Here is a 25,567-nt window from a genome sequence, read left to right as displayed (position 1 = left end):
ATAGCATTGTATAGAAGATTCTATAACATGTTATGACAAAATATTTAATGGTTTTTTTCAGCTTTCTGCTTACTTGGTTATTTCACTGAGAAAGCTTCAAAATTTCAATGTGATGCATACATGCCTCTAATACCTGGCATGTGCTTATCTTGATTCATTTATTATTATTTAAAATCTATTTTTATCTAGACATTTCTTAACTAGAAAATTAGCTTTACGAGAGAGACAGAGACAGAGCTCTTACACACTGGCTCATTCCGCAAATGACAAATGACTGGTTGACCTGAGGCCAGAGCCAGGATCTATGAACTCAATCCAGGTCTCCCAGATGAGTAGCAGGAATCCAATTACTTGAGCCTTACCAAAGCGTTGGCAGGAACCTGCAGCCAGGAGCCAGAAGCCAGAGGCAGGAATTGAACCCAGGCACTCTGATGTGTGCTGTAGGCATCTTAACTGCTAGGCTACCTGCCTGCTCCTCATCTTTATTTTAATTAGCTTTTGCAAAATATACTTCTGCCCTCTTATCACAACCAGTTTATATTTAAAGTGGGTTTCATGAATACTGCATATACTTGAGTCATCCTTTTTAATCTCACAATATCACTTTAATAATAGAAATGTTTTAAACCATTTTATTTTCTGAGATTATAATTGGCTCTAAATAGATAATATTTGTTGGTGTTTTCTTAAATTTCCCATCTGCTCTTTGTTCTTTTTACTTCTCTTATTGCCTTCATTTGGATTATTTTTAAGATTTATCATATCTGCATGGTTGCTCTTATGATACTAACCTTACCTTTTTCCTATTTTAGTGTTTGTATGATTTTCATACCTTTTATTTTTACAAACATTTTAACCATTGTTGTTTGACTGACATGGTATAAAATCATTTATATTTCCTCATATTTTTGCCATGTTCAGTATCTTCATACCTTTATTTAGATTCAAATTTCCATCTGGCATAATTTTTCACTTCTTGAATGTCTTATTGATAATGAGTTTTCCCAGCTTTTCAATGTCTGCAGAAAATATTTTTAGAATTCTATGGTGACATGCTTTTCACCTCCCACGCTAATGAAGCTGCTCCATTTTTTCTGACATGCATTGTTTCTGAGGAGACTCTGCTGTTGGTTGTGTCTTTGTTCAGATCTACTTAATACGTCATTTTCCCCAACAGTTTCTTTTAAAATTTTCCCTTCATCTTCAGCTTTCCATGATTTGATTATGATGTGCTTTGGTGTGGTTTCCTTCCTGTTTCTTCCAGTTGGTGCTCACTGGGCTTCCTGAATCTATGGGTTTATGGTTTTATATCACCTTAGAGAAATACTTCTTTTATTCCTTTTTGTATTTCTCAGTTCTTCTTCTGGAACTTCAATTATATGTGTGTTGGAAACCTTGAGTCCACAGATGACTAATTCTTCATTTTTTTTTCTTTGATCTTCATGAGGTTTCATTCTTTCGGGTTTCTATTGCTATGCCTTTACATTAAAAAAAAAAAACCACAATTTCATCTACTGATTGACTCTGTTGTATGGTTGTTTTTTTTTTTTTTTTTGACAGGCATAGTGGACAGTGAGAGAGAGAGACAGAGAGAAAGGTATTCCTTTGCCGTTGGTTCACCCTCCAATGGCCGCCGTAGCTGGCGTGCTGAGGCCAGTGCACCGTGCTGATCCAAAGGCAGAAGCCAGGTGCTTCTCCTGGTCTCCCATGGGGTGCAGGGCCCAAGTACTTGGGCCATCTTCCACTGCACTCCTGGGCCATAGCAGAGAGCTGGCCTGGAAGAGGGGCAACCGGGACAGAATCCGGTGCCCCGACCGGGACTAGAACCCGGTGTGCCGGCACCTCAAGGCAGAGGATTAGCCTGTTGAGCCGCGGCGCCAGCCCTCTGTTGTATGTTCTAATTGACTACTTTCTATTCTTTTTTTTTGCCTCTTTTTTTTTTTATTTTTTATTTTTATTTTTTTGGCAGGCATAGTGGACAGTGAGAGAGAGAGACAGAGAGAAAGGTCTTTCTTTTGCCATTGGTTCACCCTCCAATGGCTGCCGTGGCTGGCGCGCTGCAGCCGGCGCACCGCACTGATCCGATGGCAGGAGCCAGGTGCTTATCCTGGTCTCCCATGGGGTGCAGGGCCCAAGCACCTGGGCCATCCTCCACTGCACTCCCTGGCCACAGCAGAGAGCTGGCCTGGAAGAGGGGCAACCGGGACAGAATCCGGCACCCTGACTGGGACTAGAACCCGGTTGCCGGTGCCGCAAGGCGAAGGATTAGCCTAGTGAGCCGCGGCGCCAGCCCTATTCTTATAATTATTATTTTCTTCCTTCTATTTTCTTTGTGTTTTTTATTGTTATTTTTTCTCTAGGTTCTTTTTGGGGGAGTCTTTTATATTAAAATAATTCAAATAATATAGGAAAGTTTAAAGAAGTGTTCAATAAGGCTTCATCGATACTATAATGTTTAATATTTTGTTCTATTTGCTTCATATGTAAACATTATAATATGCACATATATTTGTACACTCATACTATTTTTTAAAAGCAAGGGTGGATATTTTAATATTACCTATTGTGAGATGATTCTTGACATAACTGAACTTGAACCATTGTTTTCCCTTCCTACTTAATGTATTTAGAGCTCTGTATTTCAATGTAACTCTGCCTTTAAGTAAAGTGTTGTACACATTTTGATAAGTTATTAAAATGTGGTGAGACTTGCTTTACCACTAAGGCTATGATCTCTTAAAAAATGCTTATCTATTTGAAAATAATTTGCTTTCTTTAGGTGAGGCACAGTGTTCCACAGATGTACATTAATCATGGTGATTAATTTTTGTCATTGTGATCTACTGTTCTTTCAGCTACTGAGACAAGTATACTAAAACATGCAATAAAATTGTGGATTTGTCTTTTTCATTAAATTTTTTAAAGATTTATTTATTTTATTTGAAAGTCAGAGTTACACAGAGAAAGGAGGAGAGTCAGAGAGAGAGAGGTCTTCCATCTGCTGGTTCACTCCCCATCTGGCTGCAACAGCCGGAGCTGCACTGATCTAAAGCCAGGAGCCAGGAGCTTCCTCTGGGTCTCCCACATGGATGCAGCGGCCCAAGGACTTGGGCCATCTTCTACTGCTTTCCCAGGCCACAGCAGAGAGCTGGGTCAGAAGTGGAGCGGCCAGAACTCGAACCAGAGCCCATATGGGATGCTGGCACTCTAGGCGGTGGCTTTACCCGCTACACCACAGCACTGGCCAATTAAATTTTTACTTTGTACATTTTCAGACTATATCATCATATGTGTAAACATGTTAACTTGGCTTATTTTCCTGGAAATTTAAGTATTTTGGTACCATGAAAAGGTCCTGTTTATTTCCATTTAGTTTTTTGCCTTAAATTCTACTTTTTATGATACTAATGTGTCTTTCTTACCTTAATTAATGTGGGCTTCAGTGAATATTGTTTCTTTATCCTTTTAAATTCAACTATTGTGTGACTTCTATAAGCATCATATAGTTGGGTTGTGTTCATTTTGACAATCTACTTTTAAAACTTAGAATATCTACACAATCAACACTTGATTCATTATGGTTACTTATATATAGTTGTATTTCATTGCCATCTTATTCCCTGCTTCTATTTGTTCTGAGGTATAACTTTTTAAGCTTTATTTTGAACAGATTAATAAGTTTTTAAATGAATCTATTATTTTTTTTTATTCTGAATATTTTCTTCTGACATATTTCAAGCACACTGATTCTTTTTTCACTTGTCTCTAAGCTACGTTAAGCTCAACCAGTGAGCTCTTACATTTCATTTGTTAAGTTATAATATTTTCTTTTTCTTTTTTTTTTAAAGAATTATTTTATTGATTTGACAGACAGAGTTACAGAGAGTGGTAGAGACAGAGAGAGAGAGGTCTTCCATCCGCTGGTTCACTCCTCAGATGGCCACAACGGCCGGAGCTGTGTTGATCCGAAGCCAGAAGCCAGGAGCCAGAGCTTCCTTCGGGTCTCCCACATGGGTGCAGGGGCCCAAGGACTTGGGCCATCTTCCACCGCTTTCCCAGGCCATAACAGAGAGCTGGATTGGAAGAGGAGCAGCCGGGACTAGAACCAGAGCCCACATGGGATGCTGGCACTTCAGGCCAGGCTTTAACCCACTGTGCCACAGCGCCGGCCCCAAGTTATAATATTTTCATTGTGTTCTTTGTCTCCCCTGTTGTTTCCATGTCTTTGGTGAAATTATAAATCTCTTTTAATCCATTGTGCACATTATGAATAGCTGATAAATTTAATATATATACTTTCTGTATATTTGTTTTTATTGCCTAGTGTCCTTCTCCTTTTGGTTTTTCATCAAATGATCTTGTACTCATACCATCTAGCTATTTTTTACTTAGTGAAAATTATAGCATTTCACAGTATTGCAGAGATAACTGGAGGCCTATGATGACATTACTGTCTTTCGATAGTTTTGTTTCTTTCCACGCCGTACCTTCCAAGTGTCATATCCAAATAAATCATTGCCCAGACAAATGTCAAAAAGCTTTCCGCCCATGTTTTCTTCTAAGAGTCTTATAGTTTCAGGTCCATTGAAAATGTAAACAAGATTGCATCATGCCCTGATCTCAGCCCTGCCTCACACTGTGTTTGCCATTAGAGTAAATTCTATGACCTCCACCGCAGCTTACGTGGCCCAGTATGGAATGGCTACTGCTTCCTGCTCTGATGCTATCTACTACTGCCTCTTCTTCCCTCCATTGTCCCACCCCCAAACACAGGGGCCTCCTCTCCATCATCCAAACAACCTAATCCATCCACATAACAACCCCTAAGCACGTTGTGTTTCCTCTTCTCTGAACTCCCCAGATATCCACATGTTAACCCCCTCACTCCATTTAGTTTTTTCCCCCAAATGCCACTTGTTCAGAGAGGGCTTCCTTAAGTCCTGATGGAGAATTGACACTGCCATCACCATCCCTTGATTATTTTCTTTACTCATCTTTTTTATATTGTTTAGAATGCGGCTATTTGATAACAAGGTATTAATGTTTGTTTATTATCTTTTTTATCCACTAGGAGGCAAATTCCATGATGGCACTATCTGTCTAGTTTATAAATATTTCCCACAATGAAGAAGAATGTCAGGCACACAGGTGCTCTTCCAAAATACTCCTTGTGAGTAAATTAACTTGCTGATTAAGTCAACAGGCTCACATTTCCTTAACTTAAAGTGAGAGCACTGAATTAATCAGGATTGCTATTTAAAAACTCTAGAATTTTAGGAATTTGCTTTTTTACAGGAAGAACAAAAGTAAATAAACAGGGGAACTACACACAACTCTCCGAGAATGGGAAAAGATGAGAGAGAAATGTTTTTGAGGACATGCTTTGCTTTTATCTGCATTCTACATTTCCAGGGAATAAAGCAGTAGACATCAATAACTCTTCCACTCTAAATGAAACCTGCATTCAGTCTAGTCTTGATATGACACACTCATAATGCTTTTATCTGATGTTTGCTATCCAAAAGGCCATTGCCCATATGTTTAAGAGGGAGGTGATTCTTCAGTTATTCAACTTTCTTCTAATATTAAATTGTTTTGTTCTCTGTCTCTTTGTCCTGAATCCATTAATTCTGGATATGTATGCATGTGAGGAGTGCAAAGGGAGTGGTACTCTGCTAATCAGGAATTTGGAGGGAGGGGTAAAGTTTTCATCACTTGGAGAGCAGAATTGTGTGCAAACTCAATGTACTGAGAATCCATGCTGTGTGGGAAGTACCATGAAGAACGAAGAGTAATGAGTGCCCGAGGAATGAATTTCAGAATACAGAACTAAAGGACTTAGTGTGGAACTGACTAATCAAATGACAAATGAAAAGGACAGCAGTAAATGTTGCTATTTCATTATCTTGCTTTCCAGGGTGTTTCAGTTTTTTTAAAGAAATGGCTTTGATGTGTTTTTTAGCTCCTTGGAAGAAAGCCATTTCAAACTGTGTTTAGAAGCTAAATAAATACGATAGTCCTCAGAACCGAGTTGTGGAGGGCATTTTACTTCATGAATCAGAGAGAAATTAAGAGTCTTAAGTGACTCATGGGATTGACCACATACTTCTTTGTAAATATTAATTTTAATAAACCACAGCCCCTGAATAAAATTTTGCTCATCATCAACCACTGAATGGATGATGCAGAGTACACATTATTTGAATGTAGTCTTCCAGAAGCTACTACAACTTATGCATATACATATGCAATTTTATTCTTGTTTGCTTTAGAGATAATCATATTATGAAGTAGGTGACTTTTGGTTTGCTAAAGTTTCCTTTCAGTTATTTGCCTATGAAATAGGTTCTATTTGCCAGAAGACAAAACACTATCATAAGGGAATGTTTTTCATATGAAGGAGAGTTGACCTTATCCCTCAAATTCTTCTTTGGGGTTACTGTCTCAGTAAAGGTAATTATTAGTTTGCATTTATGGTGTAAAATCTAGCTGACTGTTTTATGTTGAGCTCAAATAAGATGATTACAATAAAAAAGGGGAAACAGTGTTCTTGATGTATCGCTGTACAAGAGTAGATCTTGAATTCCTGCTCTCCATCCATCTCTCTCTTCACTGGAGGTCTCTCAAAGCCCTTGTTTGACTGTTAAAGAACAGTTTTAGTTTAGTTAGTTCAGTTTTTTTTTTTTCTTAATGGAGAATGAAACTGAGAATCAGAGAGGCAGGAGAAGTTGGAGTGGGAGGGTGGGTATGATGGGAAGAATCACTATATTCCTAAAGTTGTACTTATGAAATTTGCACACATTAAATAAATGACTTCTTTGGGGAAAAAAATAAAGTCTAGGGGAGGAAGTGTAAAAAAAAAAGAAGAGCTTTAGATTATGCGTCATCTGTCACTGCTTCTTTTTAGGACTATGAATTTGCCAATAATGTATCCATTACTGTTAGTGGATGGTATCTCATAAGGTGATTATGGCAGATCACTAACTTTTCCAATCAGGACATTTTGACAATACATACGAGTACACATTATTTGTATCATGGAAGCTAGAATGTGGGAAGTGCTTGTTGTGAGGATATATATGGCCAGGGAGTGGCAAGGTGTCAGAAATCAAGGGAGGTCAGCTTCTGCCACTCTCTGTCTCAGGAACAATTTCATTTGGGTCATGGAGTTCATACTCCCCATTCTTGTCTATTAAGTTTACGCTATTTCTTCATAACGCCTGTTTCCAAATGTCCTGGGCATGCCCATGAATCACCATGACTGTATCAGACTCTCTTCTAAAGCTTCACTAGCAGTTACAACAGCTAATTCCAGTTCTTGCTTGAATTTTGTAGCTCAGATTATGAACACAACTTTATAAACATTACTTACATACCACTAAATTCACTCATTTTAAGTATGCAACTAATAATTTTTAGTCAATTTACAGAGTTGTATGTCCAACTACATAATTTTATTTTAGAGCATTTCCAACAACATGAAACAATGTCTTGAGTCTCTTTACAGTCAGTCTCCGCTGTCATCCACAGTTGCAGGCAATCACATAGGAACCTTCTGTCCTTATGAAAATGTCCTTTGTGTATATTTGATATCAATGGAATCATAGTATATGCCATATATTGGATATGGCCTTTTTCACTGAGCATAATTGAGGTGGAATGAGAAGGCCATGCCAAGATGGTCGCTGGCAAGTGAGTGTCAGTTACTCAGGAATGGCTACAGAACCCACCTGGCAAAGAAACCTGCCTGGCAATGGGCAGTGATTGGGTAGGACATAAAATGTTCCTTGACCGGATTGGCTGCCTCAGCTATATAAGCTGCTGTACCAACTGAAATAAACAAGTCTGCGGGCTGCTCGCCTCTGGCCCGCTTTCACTTGACTCCCGGGGTCTGTGTGCTGACTCTGCGCCTCTTGCTCCCACCACGCTCCTCCTCTCAGAACAAATCCACAGCAACACATAATGTTTTAGAGATTCATCCTTAATTATTATAGCTTTAGAGTATGTTTTGAAATTGGGCTGTGGAATGCCTCCAGTGTTGTTCTTTTTAAAAAAGTATTTCGGATATTCTAGGTCCTTCTCATTTCCATAGAAAATCAGAGATAAGCACTTCAATTTCTAAGAAAATTGAATTGAGATTTTGATAGGCATTGTATTGAATATATCAATCAGTCACTGATAACTTAGGAAGCACTGTTACACACAGAGCCTTCTGGTCTGTGAACATGAAATGCACCTCTACTTAGACTTTTCACTTCTCACTGAAATGCATTGTACTTTAGAGTACAAGTTTAAAGATTTCTATTCTTAAATTCCTTCTTAAATAGTTCATACTTCTGGGGCCAGGACTGTGGTTCAGTGGGTTAAATTGCTTCCTGCAGTGCTGGCATCACATGTACTGGTTTGAGTCCCAGTTGTTTCACTTCCAAACCAGCTCCTCACTGGTATACATGGGAAAGTAGTGGACAATGAGCCAATCCCTGGGCCTTTGCACCCACATGGGAGACCCAGAGAAGGCTCCTAGCTCCTGCCTTTGGCTTGGCATAGCCCTGGCTGCTGTGGCCATTTAGGAAGTGAACCAGTGCATGGATGATCTGTCTGTCTCTCCTCTTTCTCTGTAACTCTATTTCAAATAAATAAATAAATAAACAAATCTTTAAAAATAGTTTATACTTTAATGTTGTGAATGAAATTATTTCCTTAATCTTATTTTGAATTGCTGTTGCATAAATAAATGATTTATTTATATATATATATATATATATATATTGTACCATGTGATAGAAGCTACTCTTGATTGTTACAGTAGTTCTATTGTGAATTATTTGAATTTTCCACATGGATTATTGTGTGGTCTACTTATTAAAAAGTCTTTTATTCCTTCCTATTCAGCTAGAGAGAACCATCTCCTTATCCATCCATCTGTCTTTTATCCATCTATTTACATGCTATCTAGATTCTCTGGTTATAATGCTGAATAGAATTAATGAGGATAGGCATCTGTGCAGTATTCATATATTGAGGGGAAAATATTAAATCTTTCACTATTAGGCATGATGTTAGTAGTTGGGTTTTCTTAGATGGAGGAAGTTACATTTTATTTCTATGTCATTCAGAGTTTTTATTATGAATGGGTATTGGATTTCATCAAATGCTCTTTCTGCATATAGTGCTAATATGATGTGTTAGGTAACATTCATATATTAAACAAACCTCCCATTCTTGAGGTTTTGTATTCTATCTTATGTATTACTGGATTTGTTAATGTTTTATTAGGGATATATGCATTTATGTTCCTGAGGAATATTGGGCTATAGTTCTCTTTGCTTGTTTCTTTTTTTTTTTTCCTATTCTTCTCTACCTTTGATATCAGGTTAATAAGAGCCTAATGTGCAATGCTTCTTTCTCCTCTACTTTCTGAAGGAGTTTTGGAAGATAGATTTCCACTTTTTGAAAATAATTTTATAGAGTTTGTTGGTGAGGTCATCCTGGCCTGGAGTTCTCATCATAGAATATTTAAAATTTCTATTTTGTTTTTTTTTAGGTGTTATAGGTCTTTTCAGACTTCCATATCATCTTGAGATACTTTGAGAAATTTGTTTCTTTCTTAGGTATTTACCATTTTATGAACATTTCCTAGTTTGTTGGCTGAGTTGTTATTTGCGGAATAACTGATATCATAGATTATTATTGTATATCCTTAAATTTGTCTTCCTTGATACACAATCAATTGTAGCTATAGTGGAATGCACCAACACTATAAAAATAAAGTTTTCATTAGATGGTCCCCCTTGGTAGAGAATCTAACTATAAGAATGTATAATATCCAGTTTCTTTGCAACTGTGGGATGGAAAACATTCTGTGACTAATTCTGTCCAGTACACTAATTAGTCTCTTCAGCACACATCTCCATACTTACTCTTGTGTTGGGAACTTTTTAACGTTGAAACAGCGCTGATAGGTGGAAGATTTGTCACTGTGTCATTTGCAGTGACAGACTCATTCTTTGGGACGCCATTGCTTGTGGTTCCTAGTTATGTAAGAAGAATGAAGAGAAATCAGAGGTAAAACAAGACAGGCTTATTAATATTCACATTAACATCCATTTATAACTTGAAGATTAAGTATTGAAAATTTTCTGATTAGAATTTAGAAACTAAGCATTTTAATGTTCACTTTTTAGTGATTCAGTTCATTACTTTAAAGATAGTGGAGGGACATTAAAATTTCCTATGTGCCTACTACAAATAATCTCATTTGATGACTATAATAATTCTATGAATGAAATAATCATCATGATCACTATTTTATGTATGAGGCTCAGAGAAATTTGGTATTTTTTCCATTGTTTCATAAAGAGAGCTTATGGCCTGAATAGAATTCTTCTGGTACAAAAGTTAATCACCCAAATATGCTGGTAAGGAAGTGGTAGTGGTTAAAGACAGCACCATGGGTCTGAAGATGCATGGGAGAGAATTGTCAAGTAGATGGACTGTTCGGAGGAGAAAGTAAATTGAATAAACTCCTGATTATGCTTAGTTCATTCTTGGAAGAACAAAAAAGGAAAATTAAAAACAAAGAAAAGAGAACCTGAGCTTTTCAAAAATGACATTGAAATAATATGACCTCAAACACACTGAAATTGTGAAAATGCTAGAAAACAAAGTGATTGATGCCCTTTAGTTTTTCAAAGTTTAGTATAGAGACAATTGAGCTAGTAAAGATAGACATATCAGTTGGTGTGTACTTAGTGCTAGCTACATGTGATGTTTGCTAGAGATACAGGGGAAAGCATTTGGTAGATTCCTATCAGAGAGTAGAATAGGCACAAATTGTTGGCACCTTCCTGAAATGCCAGTGAGCTTCCATTTTGTTGCATTATTGTATAATGTGAATTCCTGGTGCAGTTGAGAGATTCATCATGGAGAAACTGATATTTTGGAAGAATACCTCATAAAGAGTTGAGAAATACATACATCTTCAGGTAAAAAGCTTTCAAGAATTGGTAGGCAAACAAACATGAAGATGAAGCAATATTGGGGGTAAAGATTTTGCTTCCGACTGGGACTCCAACATACACATGGGAAATGTCAGGAGTTCTTCAGAAATCTTTGAAGCTGAGCTGAAATTGGAAAGTATAAAATGCTATCTTGATGGCCTAAACATTTTGTTGATATAAACCAGACTCAATAGTCTTGGTGGCAGAAATATGCAGTTAAGAAAGATGGTTGGCTGCCATATTGAAAAAACACAAAGAAGAAATAGTTGGTAAAATAATGCCAAGGATTTTGCTTGGAGAATAGCCCATTAGTGTGCAATACGCTTCTAAAATGAGAGTGGAGTTAGAGCCACACTCAATTCAGGACAGGCTGTCCATTGCACTGCATCAACTAGGCAATGGAGGAAAGCTTAAAGCCTTTTATATGTAAATTAAGATTTTTAAACATACATGGTGGACCCAAAATAAATAGAATGAAAAACGTGAGGCTGATGATGCCACAGCCATAGAACTCCAAATTTTACTAGTACACATACATGCTTGAATCCTAGCTTAGGTGAGGAAAATATGTGAGTAACTCAGATATAGTAATATATGTGAATCCTAGCTGTGTTAGCATCTTTCTGAGAAAATTTTCCCAAACGCAGCTTGGGTTCACATCTAGCAGATTCTGGACTACTGCTGAATTACTGACAGCTCAGAGAAAAAGAAAATTAGGTTTTTAAACATAAACACTTGGTTGTATTTCAAATTTTCTGTCTGGTCACCTTCTCCCGGATAACTGGTTTGGTCTACAGGTATGACTTGTCTTGTAAGACCAGGTAATAGCATATGTATTCAGTTTGGCAAAAATAATTTTGCCAGAGAAACATTACTTAATAAAAGAATCACAACTCTGACCACAATGATCAACCGTTGCCTGCTGTTGAGCAGAAGCATGGGGTGTTGCTTTGTGATTATATTGAAATTTTTAATGAGAGATTAATTTAGTACATTTTGGAGAATTAAATATATTAAGAGAAATAAAAGAAACATGATTTGTATTAGAAATGTGATGTACAATTACAGTAATCACCCTAGGCTCTTGTCATGAGCTGCCAAGGCTATGGAAGCCCCCTGGGTTCACTGACTCTGATAATTTTTAGACAAGGCCATGGTCAAAGTGGAAGTTCTCTCCTCCCTTCAGAGAAAGGTACCTCCTTCTTTGATGACCCATTCTTTCCACTGGGATCTCACTCACAGAGATCTTTTCATTTAGGTTTTTTTTTTTTTTCCATGGTGTCTTGGCTTTCCATGCCTGAAATACTCTCATGGGCATTTCAGCCAGATCCGCATGCCTTAAGGGCTGATTATGAGGCCAGAGTGCTATTAGGACATTTGCCATTCTATGGGTCTGCTGTGTATCTCACTTCCCATGTTGGACCAGTCTCTCCCTTTTTGATTCTATCAGCTAGTATTTGCAGACACTATTCTTGTTTCTGTGATCCCTTTGGTTCTTAGTCCTATCATTACGATCAATTGTGAACAGAAATTGGTCACTGGGACTAGTGAGATGGCATTGGTACATGCCACCTCGATGGGATTGAATTCGAATCCCCTGGTATGTTTCTAACTCTACCGTTTGAGGTAAGTCAGCTTGAGCATGTCCCGAATTGCACATTTCTTCTCTCTCTTGTTCCCACTCTTATATTTAACAGCAATCACTTTTCAGTTGTTTCAGTACTTAAGAAGAATTGTGTATTGATTACAGTATTCAACCAAAAGTATTAAGTAGAACAAACAAAAAAAATACTAAGAGGGATAACATATTAAGCTGCTCATCAACAGTCAGGGTGAGGGGTGATTACTGATGCCATAAACAAGAGTGTCAATTTGTTAAGTTAACAATAGGAGTCACTGTGCACTTACTCCTCATGTAGGATCTTTGTCCTTAGTGTGCTGTACATTGAGATTTAATGCTATAACTAGTACTCAAACAGTATTTTTCACTTTATGTTTCTGTGTGGGAGCAAACTGATGAAATCTTTACTTAATGTATGCTAAACTGATCTTCTGTATATAAAGAGAATCGAAAATGAATCTTGACATGAATGGAAGGGGAGAGGGAGTGGATAAGGGGAGGGTTGCGGGTTGGAGGGACGTTATGGGGGGAAAGCCATTGTAATCCATATTCTGTACTTTGGAAATTTATATTCATTAAATAAAAGTTTAAAAAAAGAAAAAAATAATAATAAATTCTATTTATCTCTGGAAAAAAAAAGAAATGTGATGTACAATTACAGCGGATTGACTTGAAAGGAAGGATTTATGAATTTTAATTGTACAGAGAGGAGATTAATAGCTTTATTCCTTTGGATTTATGTGGTTGGAAGTACAGTGTTGTTTATCTGATGCCAGTAGCAACAGCATCTGGCCACTTTCTCCAAAGAAACAGAACAAAGAGTAGGTGACTTTTTGACAAATTATCATTTATTAAAATATATACTGTTGAGCCGGCGCCGCGGCTCAATAGGCTAATCCTCCGCCTAGCGGCGCCAGCACACCAGGTTCTAGTCCCAGTTGGGGCGCCGGATTCTGTCCCGGTTGCCCCTCTTCCAGGCCAGCTCTCTGCTGTGGCCAGGGAGTGCAGTGGAGGATGGCCCAGGTGCTTGGGCCCTGCACCCCATGGGAGACCAGGAAAAGCACCTGGCTCCTGGCTCCTGCCATCGGATCAGCGCGGTGCGCCGGCCGCAGCGCACCGGCCGCGGCGGCCATTGGAGGGTGAACCAAAGGCAAAGGAAGACCTTTCTCTCTGTCTCTCTCTCACTGTCCACTCTGCCTGTCAAAAAAAATAAAAAAAAAAATATATACTGTTGAATACTAGTACTGTGGTACAATATTTTGCTTACATAGAAAGATGCTCTTAAACTACTTAGAAATAAATCAAGGAAGTGAAATATCTGTACACTGAAAACTATAAAGATTTTGTGTAGAGATTGAAGGAATCACAAAAAACAAGATAGCCCATGTCCATGAACCAGAAGTTTATGAACATGCATAATATGGAAAAAAATTTGCACAGATTAAAAAATTTTAGCACCTAAATAAACTTATTCTTTAATGCCATTTCCCATGTTCTTTTTTAAAACTTCACTCTCTTTATACATCTATTTATATATAGGTTGTTTTAGTGTCTTGACTATTGTCTAACGCTGCAATGAACCTGGTGTGCAGGTATCTTTATGAATTGATGGTTTCATTTCCTTTTGGTATATACTCAAAGAATGGATTGTGGAGTTATACAATGGTTCTGTTTTTTATTTCTTTAAGAACTTCCAAACTCTTTTCTGTAATGACCACACCAATCTAAACGCCTATTACCAGTTCCCTTTTTTCATAATCTTATCATTTACTAAACATATACTATAGAATACCTGTACTGTGGTACCACTGGACTTTTTGATATAGCAACTCTAACAGTTGAGAGGCAATAATATCTCTTAGTGGTTTGACAAGCATAAATTTCCAGAAAATTACCAGCTATCAAAATGGAAGTGAGAAGAAATATAACATCTGGAAGATCTATAGGAAGTAGAGACTGAGTTAGTTAGAAACAAAACAGAACAAGACACTTTCCACAAAGAAATCCCAGGAGAAGATTGCTTTGCTGCCAAATTCTAATTTACTGAGCAATTTCTACAAATCTTCAAAACTACTCCAAAAATGTAGGAGAACACTCCTCTATGAGGCTAACATTACCTAACACCCCAAACAGACAAAAGCATAACAAAAAATTAGAAACCTATATATGTTATGAATGTAGGCACAGAAGTCTTAAATTAAAAACACAAATCAAATCTAGCATTATATAAAAGGATTTCTACACAATAGCTGAGTTGAATTTATACCAGGAATTCAAGAGTGGTGGAACATATAGAGGTCAATATCAGATGCCATATTAATAAAATAAAGACGAAAAGCACATAATAATCTCAGTATCTGAGTATTGATAAATGAAATTTTTAAAGATGCAGTACCCTTGCAAGATAAGAAGAAATGGAGACATTTATAAACTAATAATAGAATATAACTCTTTCATGCTAATAAAGGTTACCTATGGAAATCTCAAATCTAGCATCATACTTAATGGTGAGTCTCTAATAATGAACAACAGTATACCCTCTCACCACTTCTAGTCAACATTGCACTGGAAGTTCTAGATAGGGCAATTAGGTGGTAGAATAAAGACACTCAAACTAGAAATGAGAAGTAAAATGATTTGCAGATGACATGACCTTGCATATAGAAAAATTCCAAAGGATATTCAAAGTAAAAACAGTAAATAAGTTCTACAAACTGAAAAAAAGGTACCAATACACATGAAAGCAGCTTGTGTCTCTATACAGTAGCAATGAACACTCTTAACCTGAAATTAAAAATAATTCCAGTTACAAAAGTATCAACGTGAAAAAACATTAGAGATCAATTAAACAAAAGAAGTTCAGTTCTTACACACTGGAAACTTTAAATGTCATCAAAATAAATTAAAGACACAGAGAAATGGAAAGACATCCTGTGCTCCTAGATTGGAAAATTTAACACTGTTAAGACGGCAATACTCCCTTGTTGATATAGAGACTCTATGCTTTAAAATCGCAGCTAGCTTTCTGCAGAAATTTGCAAGCTGATTTTAAAATCTGTAGTGAAATTCAAGTGACTCAAAATTGATAAAACAACCTATAAAAGGAAGAAAAAAATTGAAGGACCCACATTTAATGTTTTTAGAACTTAATGTAAAGCTACAGTTACTCCATAGTGTGTAATTCTGGCACAGTGAAGGACATATAGATTAGTGGAGTAGATTTGAGAATTCAAAAAAACCAAAACCCTCTCATGTTTATGCCCACCTGATTTTGATCAAGGATATGAAGATGACAAAATGGGGAAGCAATCATTTTTTTCAATAACTGGTGCTAGGACAAATGGATAGCTACATGCGGGAGAATACAGTTGGCTATCTACATTACACCATACACACAAATTGAAGACTTAAGTTTAAGAACTAAAACTTTACTCTTCTATAAAATTCTTAAAAGAAAACACTGATGAAAATCTTTGTGATCTTAAATTGGGAAGAAGTTTCTGAGATTTGGTATCTAATGCACAAGTGACAAAAGAAAGGATTGATAAATTGTACTCCATGAAAATTATAGCTTTTCATCCTTCAAAGGATGAAAAAAGGACTACCAAGAAACCACAGAAAAGAAGAAAACATTTGCAAATTATCTATAATAAAGATCTATTCTCTAATATGTAATTCCTACAATTCTATATGAAAAAGATAGCCCATTGTTTTAAGTGTGCAAAGGATTTGAACAAGCATTTCTCCAAAGAACATATGTAATTGGCTAGTAGGCACATAAAATATGTTCAGCATTGTTAGTGGTTAGCAAAAATGTAAATCAAACCCATGATGAGATACAACTTCACATCCACTAGAATGAAAAAATTGAAAAACACGGACAAAAAACACATGCTGTGTGCCAGTATCTTTTTGCTGGTAAGAATGAATAGCTGTTTTGGAACTCAGTTCATCAAAATGTTAAACAGCAAGTTCTCATATGACTCAGCAATCCCAGCCCAAGCAGTGTCCCTGAGAGAAACTACAATGTTTATTTATTTATTTATAGTCATAAGTAGGAAATTAAAATACTCATCAACTAGAAAATATAGAAAATGTGTTATATTCACATGGTGAAATATTATTCAGTCACAAAAAATAATGAACTACAGATACATACTACAACATGGATGAAACTGAGAAGATTATGCTAAGTTAAGGAAGCCAGACCAAAAGGTCAAATGATGTGTGAGTCAATTTAAATTAAAGGTCCAGAATAGGCATACACATACAGAGGCAGTAAGTTCCTAGTTACCAGAGGCTAGGAAACGGGATGTGGAATGAACAGGAATACAGGGTCTCCTTCTGAGGAGATGAAAGTATCTGGAGTTAGATAATGGTGACGGTCACACAGTCTAATGCATATATAAAAACCACCAAATTGTTTACTTTAAAAGAATGATTATTATGGTTTGTGAATTATATGCAGGCTTTTAAATGCTAGCAACACAAATCACTCACCTTCACTTTTAACTGTTGTTAATGAAGGAGCTGTTGACATCAGAGTTGTTTTTGCTGATTCGCTGTTGGTTGTTCCTAGTTTGATAAGATAGATGACATTATTATTAATCACAATCTCATTTCACCTGTCAAGGAATAAATGAAAGTAAGTGAAATCTGGATGTGAACCGGAATCCCTTTGCAGAGGTACTGGTTGAAGTTTAATTTTGCCATTTTCCGGCTCCTTTTCATCTAAAGAGGAATCGAAATATTGAATGTTTGAGTAAATTTAGAAAACAAAATACACATATATTTGTATGAAAGACCCAAAAAGGAAATTTCCACTATAGAATGTTACTAGGGTATTATTAAACATGCAACAAATTGTTACAAAAACTCTAAACTCTAATGATTTTAAGTTATTTTATTTTCCCCTGTGGGAGAATTGACCTGGTTAATAGGATCCGGGAATATCATGGTTTGTATTTCAGCACTACATTTTATTTTGTCTATGTAGTTATGGCAATGAAACATAAGTCAAAAAGCCACTTGTAAGTGCCTGTGATTTACTTGTTCATTCATGAAACATTCTTTAAGTTCCCATTCTGGGCTAGGGCCTCTCGTAGGCTCCTGGGGAAAGCATTCAACATTTAGTCACCTTTTTACTTCAAGAGTTATCAAGAGGAATTCCTGGCATTTAGTGGGCATTGAGGAAATGCAGGCATGGGCATACAGGCCAGAAGGGTCCATAATAACAAAGATCTGCCTTAAGAACTCAACAAGGCATAAGAGGTTGACGCCCACTCTGTTACAGTTAGCATTCCTTTCTTTCTTAAAACACTTTAAAACTTTCAACATCCTTTATTCTATTTTTTACAAGAATCTCAGTATGTCCTTTTGTGATCAGGGTGCAGATCTCATATTTACTATATGACATAAATGTAATCTTGGCTCTTGTACTTGAATGTATGCACACCGTATTTGAGGGAGGAACCATTTGGCTCTGCACAGTGAATCTGAGGCTTTAAAATCCTAAACCAGAGGGGAGTTTTCTGGAGGGTCAATTGGCTGAAACTATGTCGGCGGATACTAAGGAACCACAAGAGGAAGATCGATCATAGCTGTGGCGGATGTTGAAGGCTAACTTCCACACAGATAGCGAAGGGCTTTTCCCCTGCCAACTCCTCTGTCCTCACTGCTTATCAGGGGATATAGGAAGTGATGGAAAGAAGCTGTCATAGGCATTTGTGAATTATACTGTAATTGTATTGGAGAGTCTAAGCATGTATGACTTTCTGAAAGTCTTTTAGACTCTTCTGTAGTTATATTTTAAAGGAAGAACAAATGAACATGTCTTCCTAAAGCTAGGTTTGAGATTTTGAGTTGCCTACTCATATGATGCCAACATCTTAAAATAAGGATAAAATGATATAAATGAACGTTTCCTTTAGCTCAACATGGTAACGTTGTTTCACTTCATCACCATCCTTGGACTCATGGTACCAACATTAGGTCCAACTGAACTTTCACAACCAGCTTCCAACTACCTTTCATTGAATTCTGTCTCATATATTGTTTGAAAAAAAAAAGTACAGGTCGATTAGACCCATATAATGATAATAGTGAATATAAACAGAGAAAATGTCAAGTGTGTGTAACCTTTTGACTTCTTCAGAACTCTTGACCCTTTTATTTCATATCTATCCTGATTTTATGTTTGATAAGGGGAAGAGGTACAGGTTGAGCTTTGGACTTAATATTTAGCCAGAGTTTTCCATTCGGCTTCGGTTTCAGCCTCGGACTTTGCAAAAGTGAGGAACCAAAGAGCTCACATTTTCATTGTTCTCTCTTGAAAAAAATAAAGCATTATTTTATTTATTTGAAAGGCTGAGTTACAGAGCAAGAAGGAAGAGAGAGAGAGAGAGAAGGAGAGAGAGAGAGAGAGAAACAGAGAGAGAGAGGGAGAGAATTATCTTCCATCTGCTGCTTCCCTCCCCAGATGCTCATTACAGTGGAGATGTGGACTGGGATTCGAACTGGAGCTCATATGGGTGTTGGCATTGTAGGCAGTGGCTTTAACACACTGTGCCATAATGCCAGCCCTGTCAAGTGGTCTTAAACTTGTGTATGAATGGTGATCTTGTGACTGTTCCATGCAATAATCAGTGAGACAATATTTGTAAGTGAAACAAATTATTTTATATGTTTATTTTATTTTTCCCCAGCTTTCATGAGGTAAAATTGACATATATTAGAAGTGTACAATGTGATATTTTGATATATACATAATTTGTGAAATTATTACTGCAATGAAGCTAACTTATATATCTGTCTCTTTATACAGTAAGCATTTTCTTTTTTTTTGATGTAAGAACAGGAGGCTGGTGCCGTGGCTCACTAGGCTAATCCTCCGCCTGCAGCGCCTGCACTCCAGGTTCTAGTCCTGGTTGGGCTGCCAGTTCTGTCCCGGTTGCTCCTCTTCCAGTCCAGCTCTCTGCTGTGGCCCGGGAAGGCAGTGGAGGATGGCCCAAGTGCTTGGGCCCTGCACCCACATGGGAGACCAGGAGGAAGCACCTGGCTCTTGGTTTTGGATCAGTACAGCGCGCCAGCCTTGGTGGCCATTTGGAGGGTGAACCAACGGAGGGAAGACCTTTCTCTCTGTCTCTCTCTCTCACTAACTCTGCCTGTCAAAAAACAAAACAAAACAAAACAAAACAAAACAAAAAACAGGGACACTATTTTGATGTTCTATTAACGTATGGATCTTCACTTTGAAATATGAGTAAGCATATTTTATACTGAAACTTATGTGCTAGATACATATAAATTCTAAAGTGTACATGCATTTTTATTTTGAAAGCCAAAAATGCTGCACTAATAATAAATATGATTTCTGTTAACTTTCTGTGCAAAATAATGATTAAATATTTTGAAGCAGTTAATTGGAGAAGCAGATTGAAGTTAATGTAAACATTAAGAGAATACAATATCCATGCCTTTAATGATATTACATTATTTTGAGTCAACAAATATTTATAAAAGAATAAATCCTTAGAACATTGTAATTCTATTCTCTGTAAAATTAGTAGTGTATAAGAATTTGTAACGTTTTCCAAAATAACTTTTTGTGTTTATGTTAAATTCCATTTAGGCCACAAATGTTTCAAGAAAATATCTAATTTGCATACATTCCATATTTTGTGAAGATAAACTAAAAGTAAGATGTCCGTTTATCACTTCAGTATCCTATGAAAAGGAGAAATCAAAAACCCATGTTCAATGACATCCCAGGTAGGTAATTTTCAATTCAAACTTAGAAAGACAGTGGAGAAAGAACCACCATGGAACAAAATGAAGTAACCAATTCCATTTTTTTTCTTCCAGCTAATCATAGGAGAAAACTTAGTGGAAGGCTGTTTAAATGTTGACTCTTGACGGTTTCATTGAGCTGATTTCTATATAGAAGATGTGCATTTTATGCTGGTGACATTCAATGTCTGCCAAATGTTGATTTTTATCTCTAGTCACTTGCCCTTTGCACAAAATGTGCAGTGCACTTGATGTACATCTAGGGCAAAGTTAAGTCCCAGCTCTCTAATTGGATAAATCTCTGAAAGCAAGTCCTGCTCCGGGCAAAGCTTTGTCAATCAGTTCTGCCACTGTGACTGTGTCACTGTAGGGAGAATTGTCATCTCAGTTCCACATTATCCACTTTTCTGATGACAGAATTTCTGCCATTGGCAATGGGAAGAAAATGCATGTGCTTTAGACAGACATAAGCGTTATTAAACCAAATATCTTTTGACCTTTACATCAAGAAAGTCTGATTAGAAAGCCTTAAAATGAAAATAAAGTAGCTTCTTCACGTCATATATTTTTGGTGGGAACATAAGGACAATGTTGACATTAGGAAGAAGGCATAAGAATTGCTTATACATAACTTTTTTTTACTAATATACTACAAATTAGAAAAAACATGTGATATTTTTCTTTTGGGATCTGGCTTATTTCACTAAGCATAATGATTTCAAGTTGCATCTACTTTGTTGCAGAAGACATGTAACTTAAAAATGGCTATTTTGGGGGCTGGCACTGTGGCTCAGCCAATTAAAGCCATAACCCACAAAACTGGCATCTCATATGGGTGCTAGTTTAAGTCCCAGCAGCTCCACTTCAAATCCAGCTCCCTGCTAATGCACCTGGGAAAGCAATGGAAGATGGCCCAAGTCCCTGGGCCCCTGCACCAACATGGGAGGCCTTGAAGAAGCTCCTGGTTCCTGGGTTTGGCATGGCCCAGTCCTGGCTGTTGCAGCCATTTGGGGAGTGAACCAGTGGATGGATGATCTCTCTCTCTCATCTCTTCCTCTCTCTTTCTCTGTAACTCTGCCTTTCAAACAAATACATGGTTATTTTGGAGAATAGTACAAAGGATACAACTCTGCCAGATTTAAAACATCCTCACGCCTGAAATCAAGAAGCCAAATATGAGGGATCTTCAAAAAGTTCCTCTAAATGTATATTATGAAAAGACTATGCATAGATTTTAAAATTTTTGTGGTAAACATCTTTTAATTTTATTTTCCCACAAATGATTCAAAGTACCCTTGTATGTTGATACTACTTAGAGCATGAAAACTTGAGGCAAGATTTCCCTTATCTGCATACTGTGTATTTTACTATCTTTAGGAGCATGGACTATATCCAGTCTACATGGCACAACTCACATACCCCCTAGTAAACAAGGAGAAACAAGCAAACCAGATAGCAGGAAGTTGCTTTCTTTGTCTTCCTTCTCCTGTGTGATTCCTCCATTTTCCTACAGTTTTCCCATACCATGGACTCCCAGCTGCTTCACGGCTTCACCCAGCCGTACCACTATGCCAGATTTCCCCAGGAGTTGTGGACATTGGAGTTGCCTTTGCTGCTTCATCTCCTTCCAATGGCAGAGGTCCTAAATAGCACTCTGGCCTCAGAATCAGCCCTTAAGGCATTATGATCTGGCTGAAGAGCCCATGAGAGTATTTTAGGCATGGAAAGCCGAGACACTCTAGCAAAAATAAAAAAAAATCTCCTTCCAATGTCACTCTCTTCACTGGTTCTCAGAGACTCCAGGATGAACTTCCTTCCCATAATTCCCTCCCATGACATATTCATGGTTATTAGATATTAATGCTTAAAACTTCTATAAATGGACATTAGATGATATTACGGTGCTTTGTAATAAACTGTCTATATCTGTTGAGATGCATATTTACTATGTAGAAGTAGAAATTATACAAAGTTTAGGTTTCTTTCAAAATACTGTAGCAATCAAGAAGAAAAATAGCATGATAAGGAAACAAGAAAGGAAAAATGAGAAAGAAAATATTGATAAGTATTGATTTTGGGAGATGGGATTATGGAGATTAATCATAATATTCTCTACTTTTGGATATATTTGAATATTTTATAATAAAAATTAATAAAAAGTAAAATTTATCTGGACTATTAGAATTTATACAATTCCATGTGAATAATTTAAAACATAGCTGGAAAACTTCAGCTAAACACAGACCAGAGGTTATTAAGGTAGTATCAATCGGTCAAAGTATCCAACAAAAGGAATTCAAAGGCATATAAATGTGTATGTGTGAGAGTGTGTATATGAGTATGTACATAAACAATTAGGCATCCTATGAGCTTTTCCACTGTAAGAGCCACCACAGCTAAAGTTGCTAGAAATATCTCAGTTATCCTTCACATGTGCTCTAACAAACAGCAAGGTAGGATGCATTCCTGCTACTGCAAGTTATAATTCTGCCAGAATTCCTTCATTGGACCCCAAATCTGCCTTTTCATGGCTGCTTAACATAGTGGTCAGATTTGTGTTTTTATCTGGATGGTGTTATTCATGATAGTTTTTATAGGCTCGGCTAGGAATCTACCTAATGAGAAAGCACTGTCCCACGTAGTTTTGTAAAAAACTAAACGTTTTATGACTTAAAACTTTTAGGTCTATATTGTAGCAACAGCATCTGTGTCATTACTGACTGCAAAAATAATATGCTTTTGTCAAACTGGTACCAATTTTATGCCAAGGACTCAACTGGCGGAGAGAGAAAGAAACAGAGAAAGAGAGAAAGAGAGAGAGAGAGAAACATATAGTTATACTCTGTAAAAGTGCTGGGATTATTCTGTTCAAATCCTAGGAACACAGGCCTGTGACAATTTTAAACATTTTTAAAAATATAGTATGCAAGAATTGAGTGGAGGCCTCAGGGGCCATGGCTTCTGATCATGCCTTTTGGGAGTTTCCCTTTGTTGGATACATAGGTTGTACCATATTCCGAGAATGAAATGCCCCATGATGCTCTCTTTGTGTGATGCTTTCTTCTGCTTTGATGGAGCGATTCTGCAGAATTGGTTTGGTTCCATCTTAGAATCAAACATTGTGCACATAGTAGTCCAAGATCATGATAGCCTTTATTTCTGAGAATCACCACTGCATTCAAGCTTTTACTGAATTTGGTCTCAGAAGGAACATTAAGGGAGGGCTTGGAGAGGTGGGAGAGGCAGCAGCAGGAATTACATACCATGATATATCATTCATCAAGGTATGTGTTTTGTTGGTGTTTCTGTGGCCCTAGCATTTTAACTGGACTTTCTGCTAATACGCAAAAATTCTATTTTTTTTTCTCCATTATTTACTGAACCTGAATGAGATGCCTCATTGTATGTGTGTTGTAGGATGAGTAACGCAGAGTGTATTGAACTACTAACCTCTTGGGTTTTTAGTGAAATGAATCTAATGGCATTTAAAATTCTTATGGATGGTGAAGCAATCCCCTTTAACACCCAGCCAGAAAAACATGATGTTGTTATTATTAGTTCAGTAACAAGAATGATGATGTTGCTGCTGAAAGCACAAGTTAATTTTATTATCTGCACAATACAACCAACAAGATCAGTCTGTTATTAGCATAGTTTCACTGTTTTGGTTATGCTGCTTAAGTGGAGAACTATAATTTCAGAAAGATATTTTTATGACTTGGTGCATGGTAATTTTTTTCTTCTCTAAAAATAAACTTTGTGTATATAGTATTCACAATAGGATCATTCTCAAACAGGAAGTGATCCAAAAGAATATCATCAAAGAAGCCTACTGAGATCCCAGAGCTCTGTATGCAAACCAAAATAGCACATGGATTTCAAAACAGTGAAACAGCACGGACCTTAACAATCAGTTATGAGACCTCAAATTATTTTCTTGTATTAAGTTATGTAATTGCTTATTTTTTTTGTCAAAATGGGAATAAATTCCAGTAGATGTTAAACTTACCTTGAGGAGATGTTCCACGTGTTGATTTTTCAAGATTAGGTGCTAGTGTTGTGTTTGGTGTTGATACAGATGTTTGTGTTGTAGAATTTGATGATGACACTCTAGGGGTAGCTATATTTATAACATCTGAAAAGAAAGTAAATTATGTTAAAGTGGTTACATTATTTACATTCCCTTTGCCAGTCAATAGATCAATAGAACAGTATGTTTATATGAGAACACTGTATACATACTGCTGCTCATCCGGTCAGTGGGGAATGAATTTGAAATCAATTTCTTAGTTATAAGAATTCATGTTAACTCAATACTCATTCACTCATTCCATCTGCTTCTCATCAAGAGCATAAATTTTTAGGACTGCTAGCAGGAACAGTCTGTGGGTCTGAAACTACACACTATTTCAGAAAACTAATAGAGACTGAATGTGTAAATTTAAAATTTAACATTTTAAGCCAATTAAACTAACTGCTATGTGTAATAATTAAAATGCGTACTCTATGCAGTGGATGTTTTACTAAACCTTTTCACAGACATTAAAATTAAGTGGCAAGAGGACCATATTAGTACAGACCTTCTTTTTTAATGTTTTTTTTTTTCATCTACTTGTAATGCAGAGAGATACAGAAAGAAAGACACAGAGACAGAGATTATCTGTTGGTTCACCCCTCAAATGCCTTTAACAATCATGTTTGGGTGAGACTGAAGCCAACAGCCCAGAACCACACCCAAGTCTCCCATGTGGGTGGCAGGGGCCTAAGCACTTGACCCATCATCCATTGACTCCCAGAACACATGAACAAAAAGCTTTATGGGAAGCAGAGTAGTTGGAACCTGAATTTGTACTGTGAAATGTGAGCGCAGGCATCCCAAGCAGGAGTTTAGCTTTCTGTGCCATAGTTCCTGCCCCTTTGTAAATCTTCTTGATAGGAAGTGCTCTTCAGCTCACATACATTTTGTTCCTCTGTGCTTGTGTGCATGTATTTACATATTACATACAGAGATACACTTCAAAGAAAGATAACATATTTCAAAGAAATTCAACAGTCTCAACATGTTTAAATTTTTGGTGATACAGCCACCATAAATCTGTATTTTTCAAGTCATTTATTTCTCTAAATTGCAACAATGCTTTGACAACCAAAGGCAAGA

General features: G+C 36.9%; 2 protein-coding genes across 2 annotated transcripts in view; both read right to left on the bottom strand.

Annotated features, from left to right (window-relative positions):
* The window catches only part of DDIT4L (DNA damage inducible transcript 4 like), a 382,966-nt gene that overhangs the window by 228,876 nt on the left and 128,523 nt on the right, over positions 1 to 25,567 (bottom strand). The window lies entirely within an intron of this gene.
* Positions 1 to 25,567, bottom strand: part of EMCN (endomucin) — a 113,340-nt gene that overhangs the window by 43,003 nt on the left and 44,770 nt on the right. Inside the window, 3 exon segments of the mRNA XM_008267566.5 lie at positions 9,921 to 10,031; positions 17,122 to 17,196; positions 24,419 to 24,544. Coding sequence (XP_008265788.3) covers positions 9,921 to 10,031; positions 17,122 to 17,196; positions 24,419 to 24,544 — 312 coding nt within the window.

This window comes from Oryctolagus cuniculus, chromosome 8 (genome assembly GCF_051225735.1).
Source record: "Oryctolagus cuniculus isolate XC-2025 breed Fujian yellow rabbit chromosome 8, ASM5122573v1, whole genome shotgun sequence".
Classification (NCBI taxonomy): domain Eukaryota; kingdom Metazoa; phylum Chordata; class Mammalia; order Lagomorpha; family Leporidae; genus Oryctolagus; species Oryctolagus cuniculus.
The sequence above is the reverse complement of the archived record's forward strand: the minus strand, read 5'-3'. Positions and strand labels throughout refer to the sequence as shown.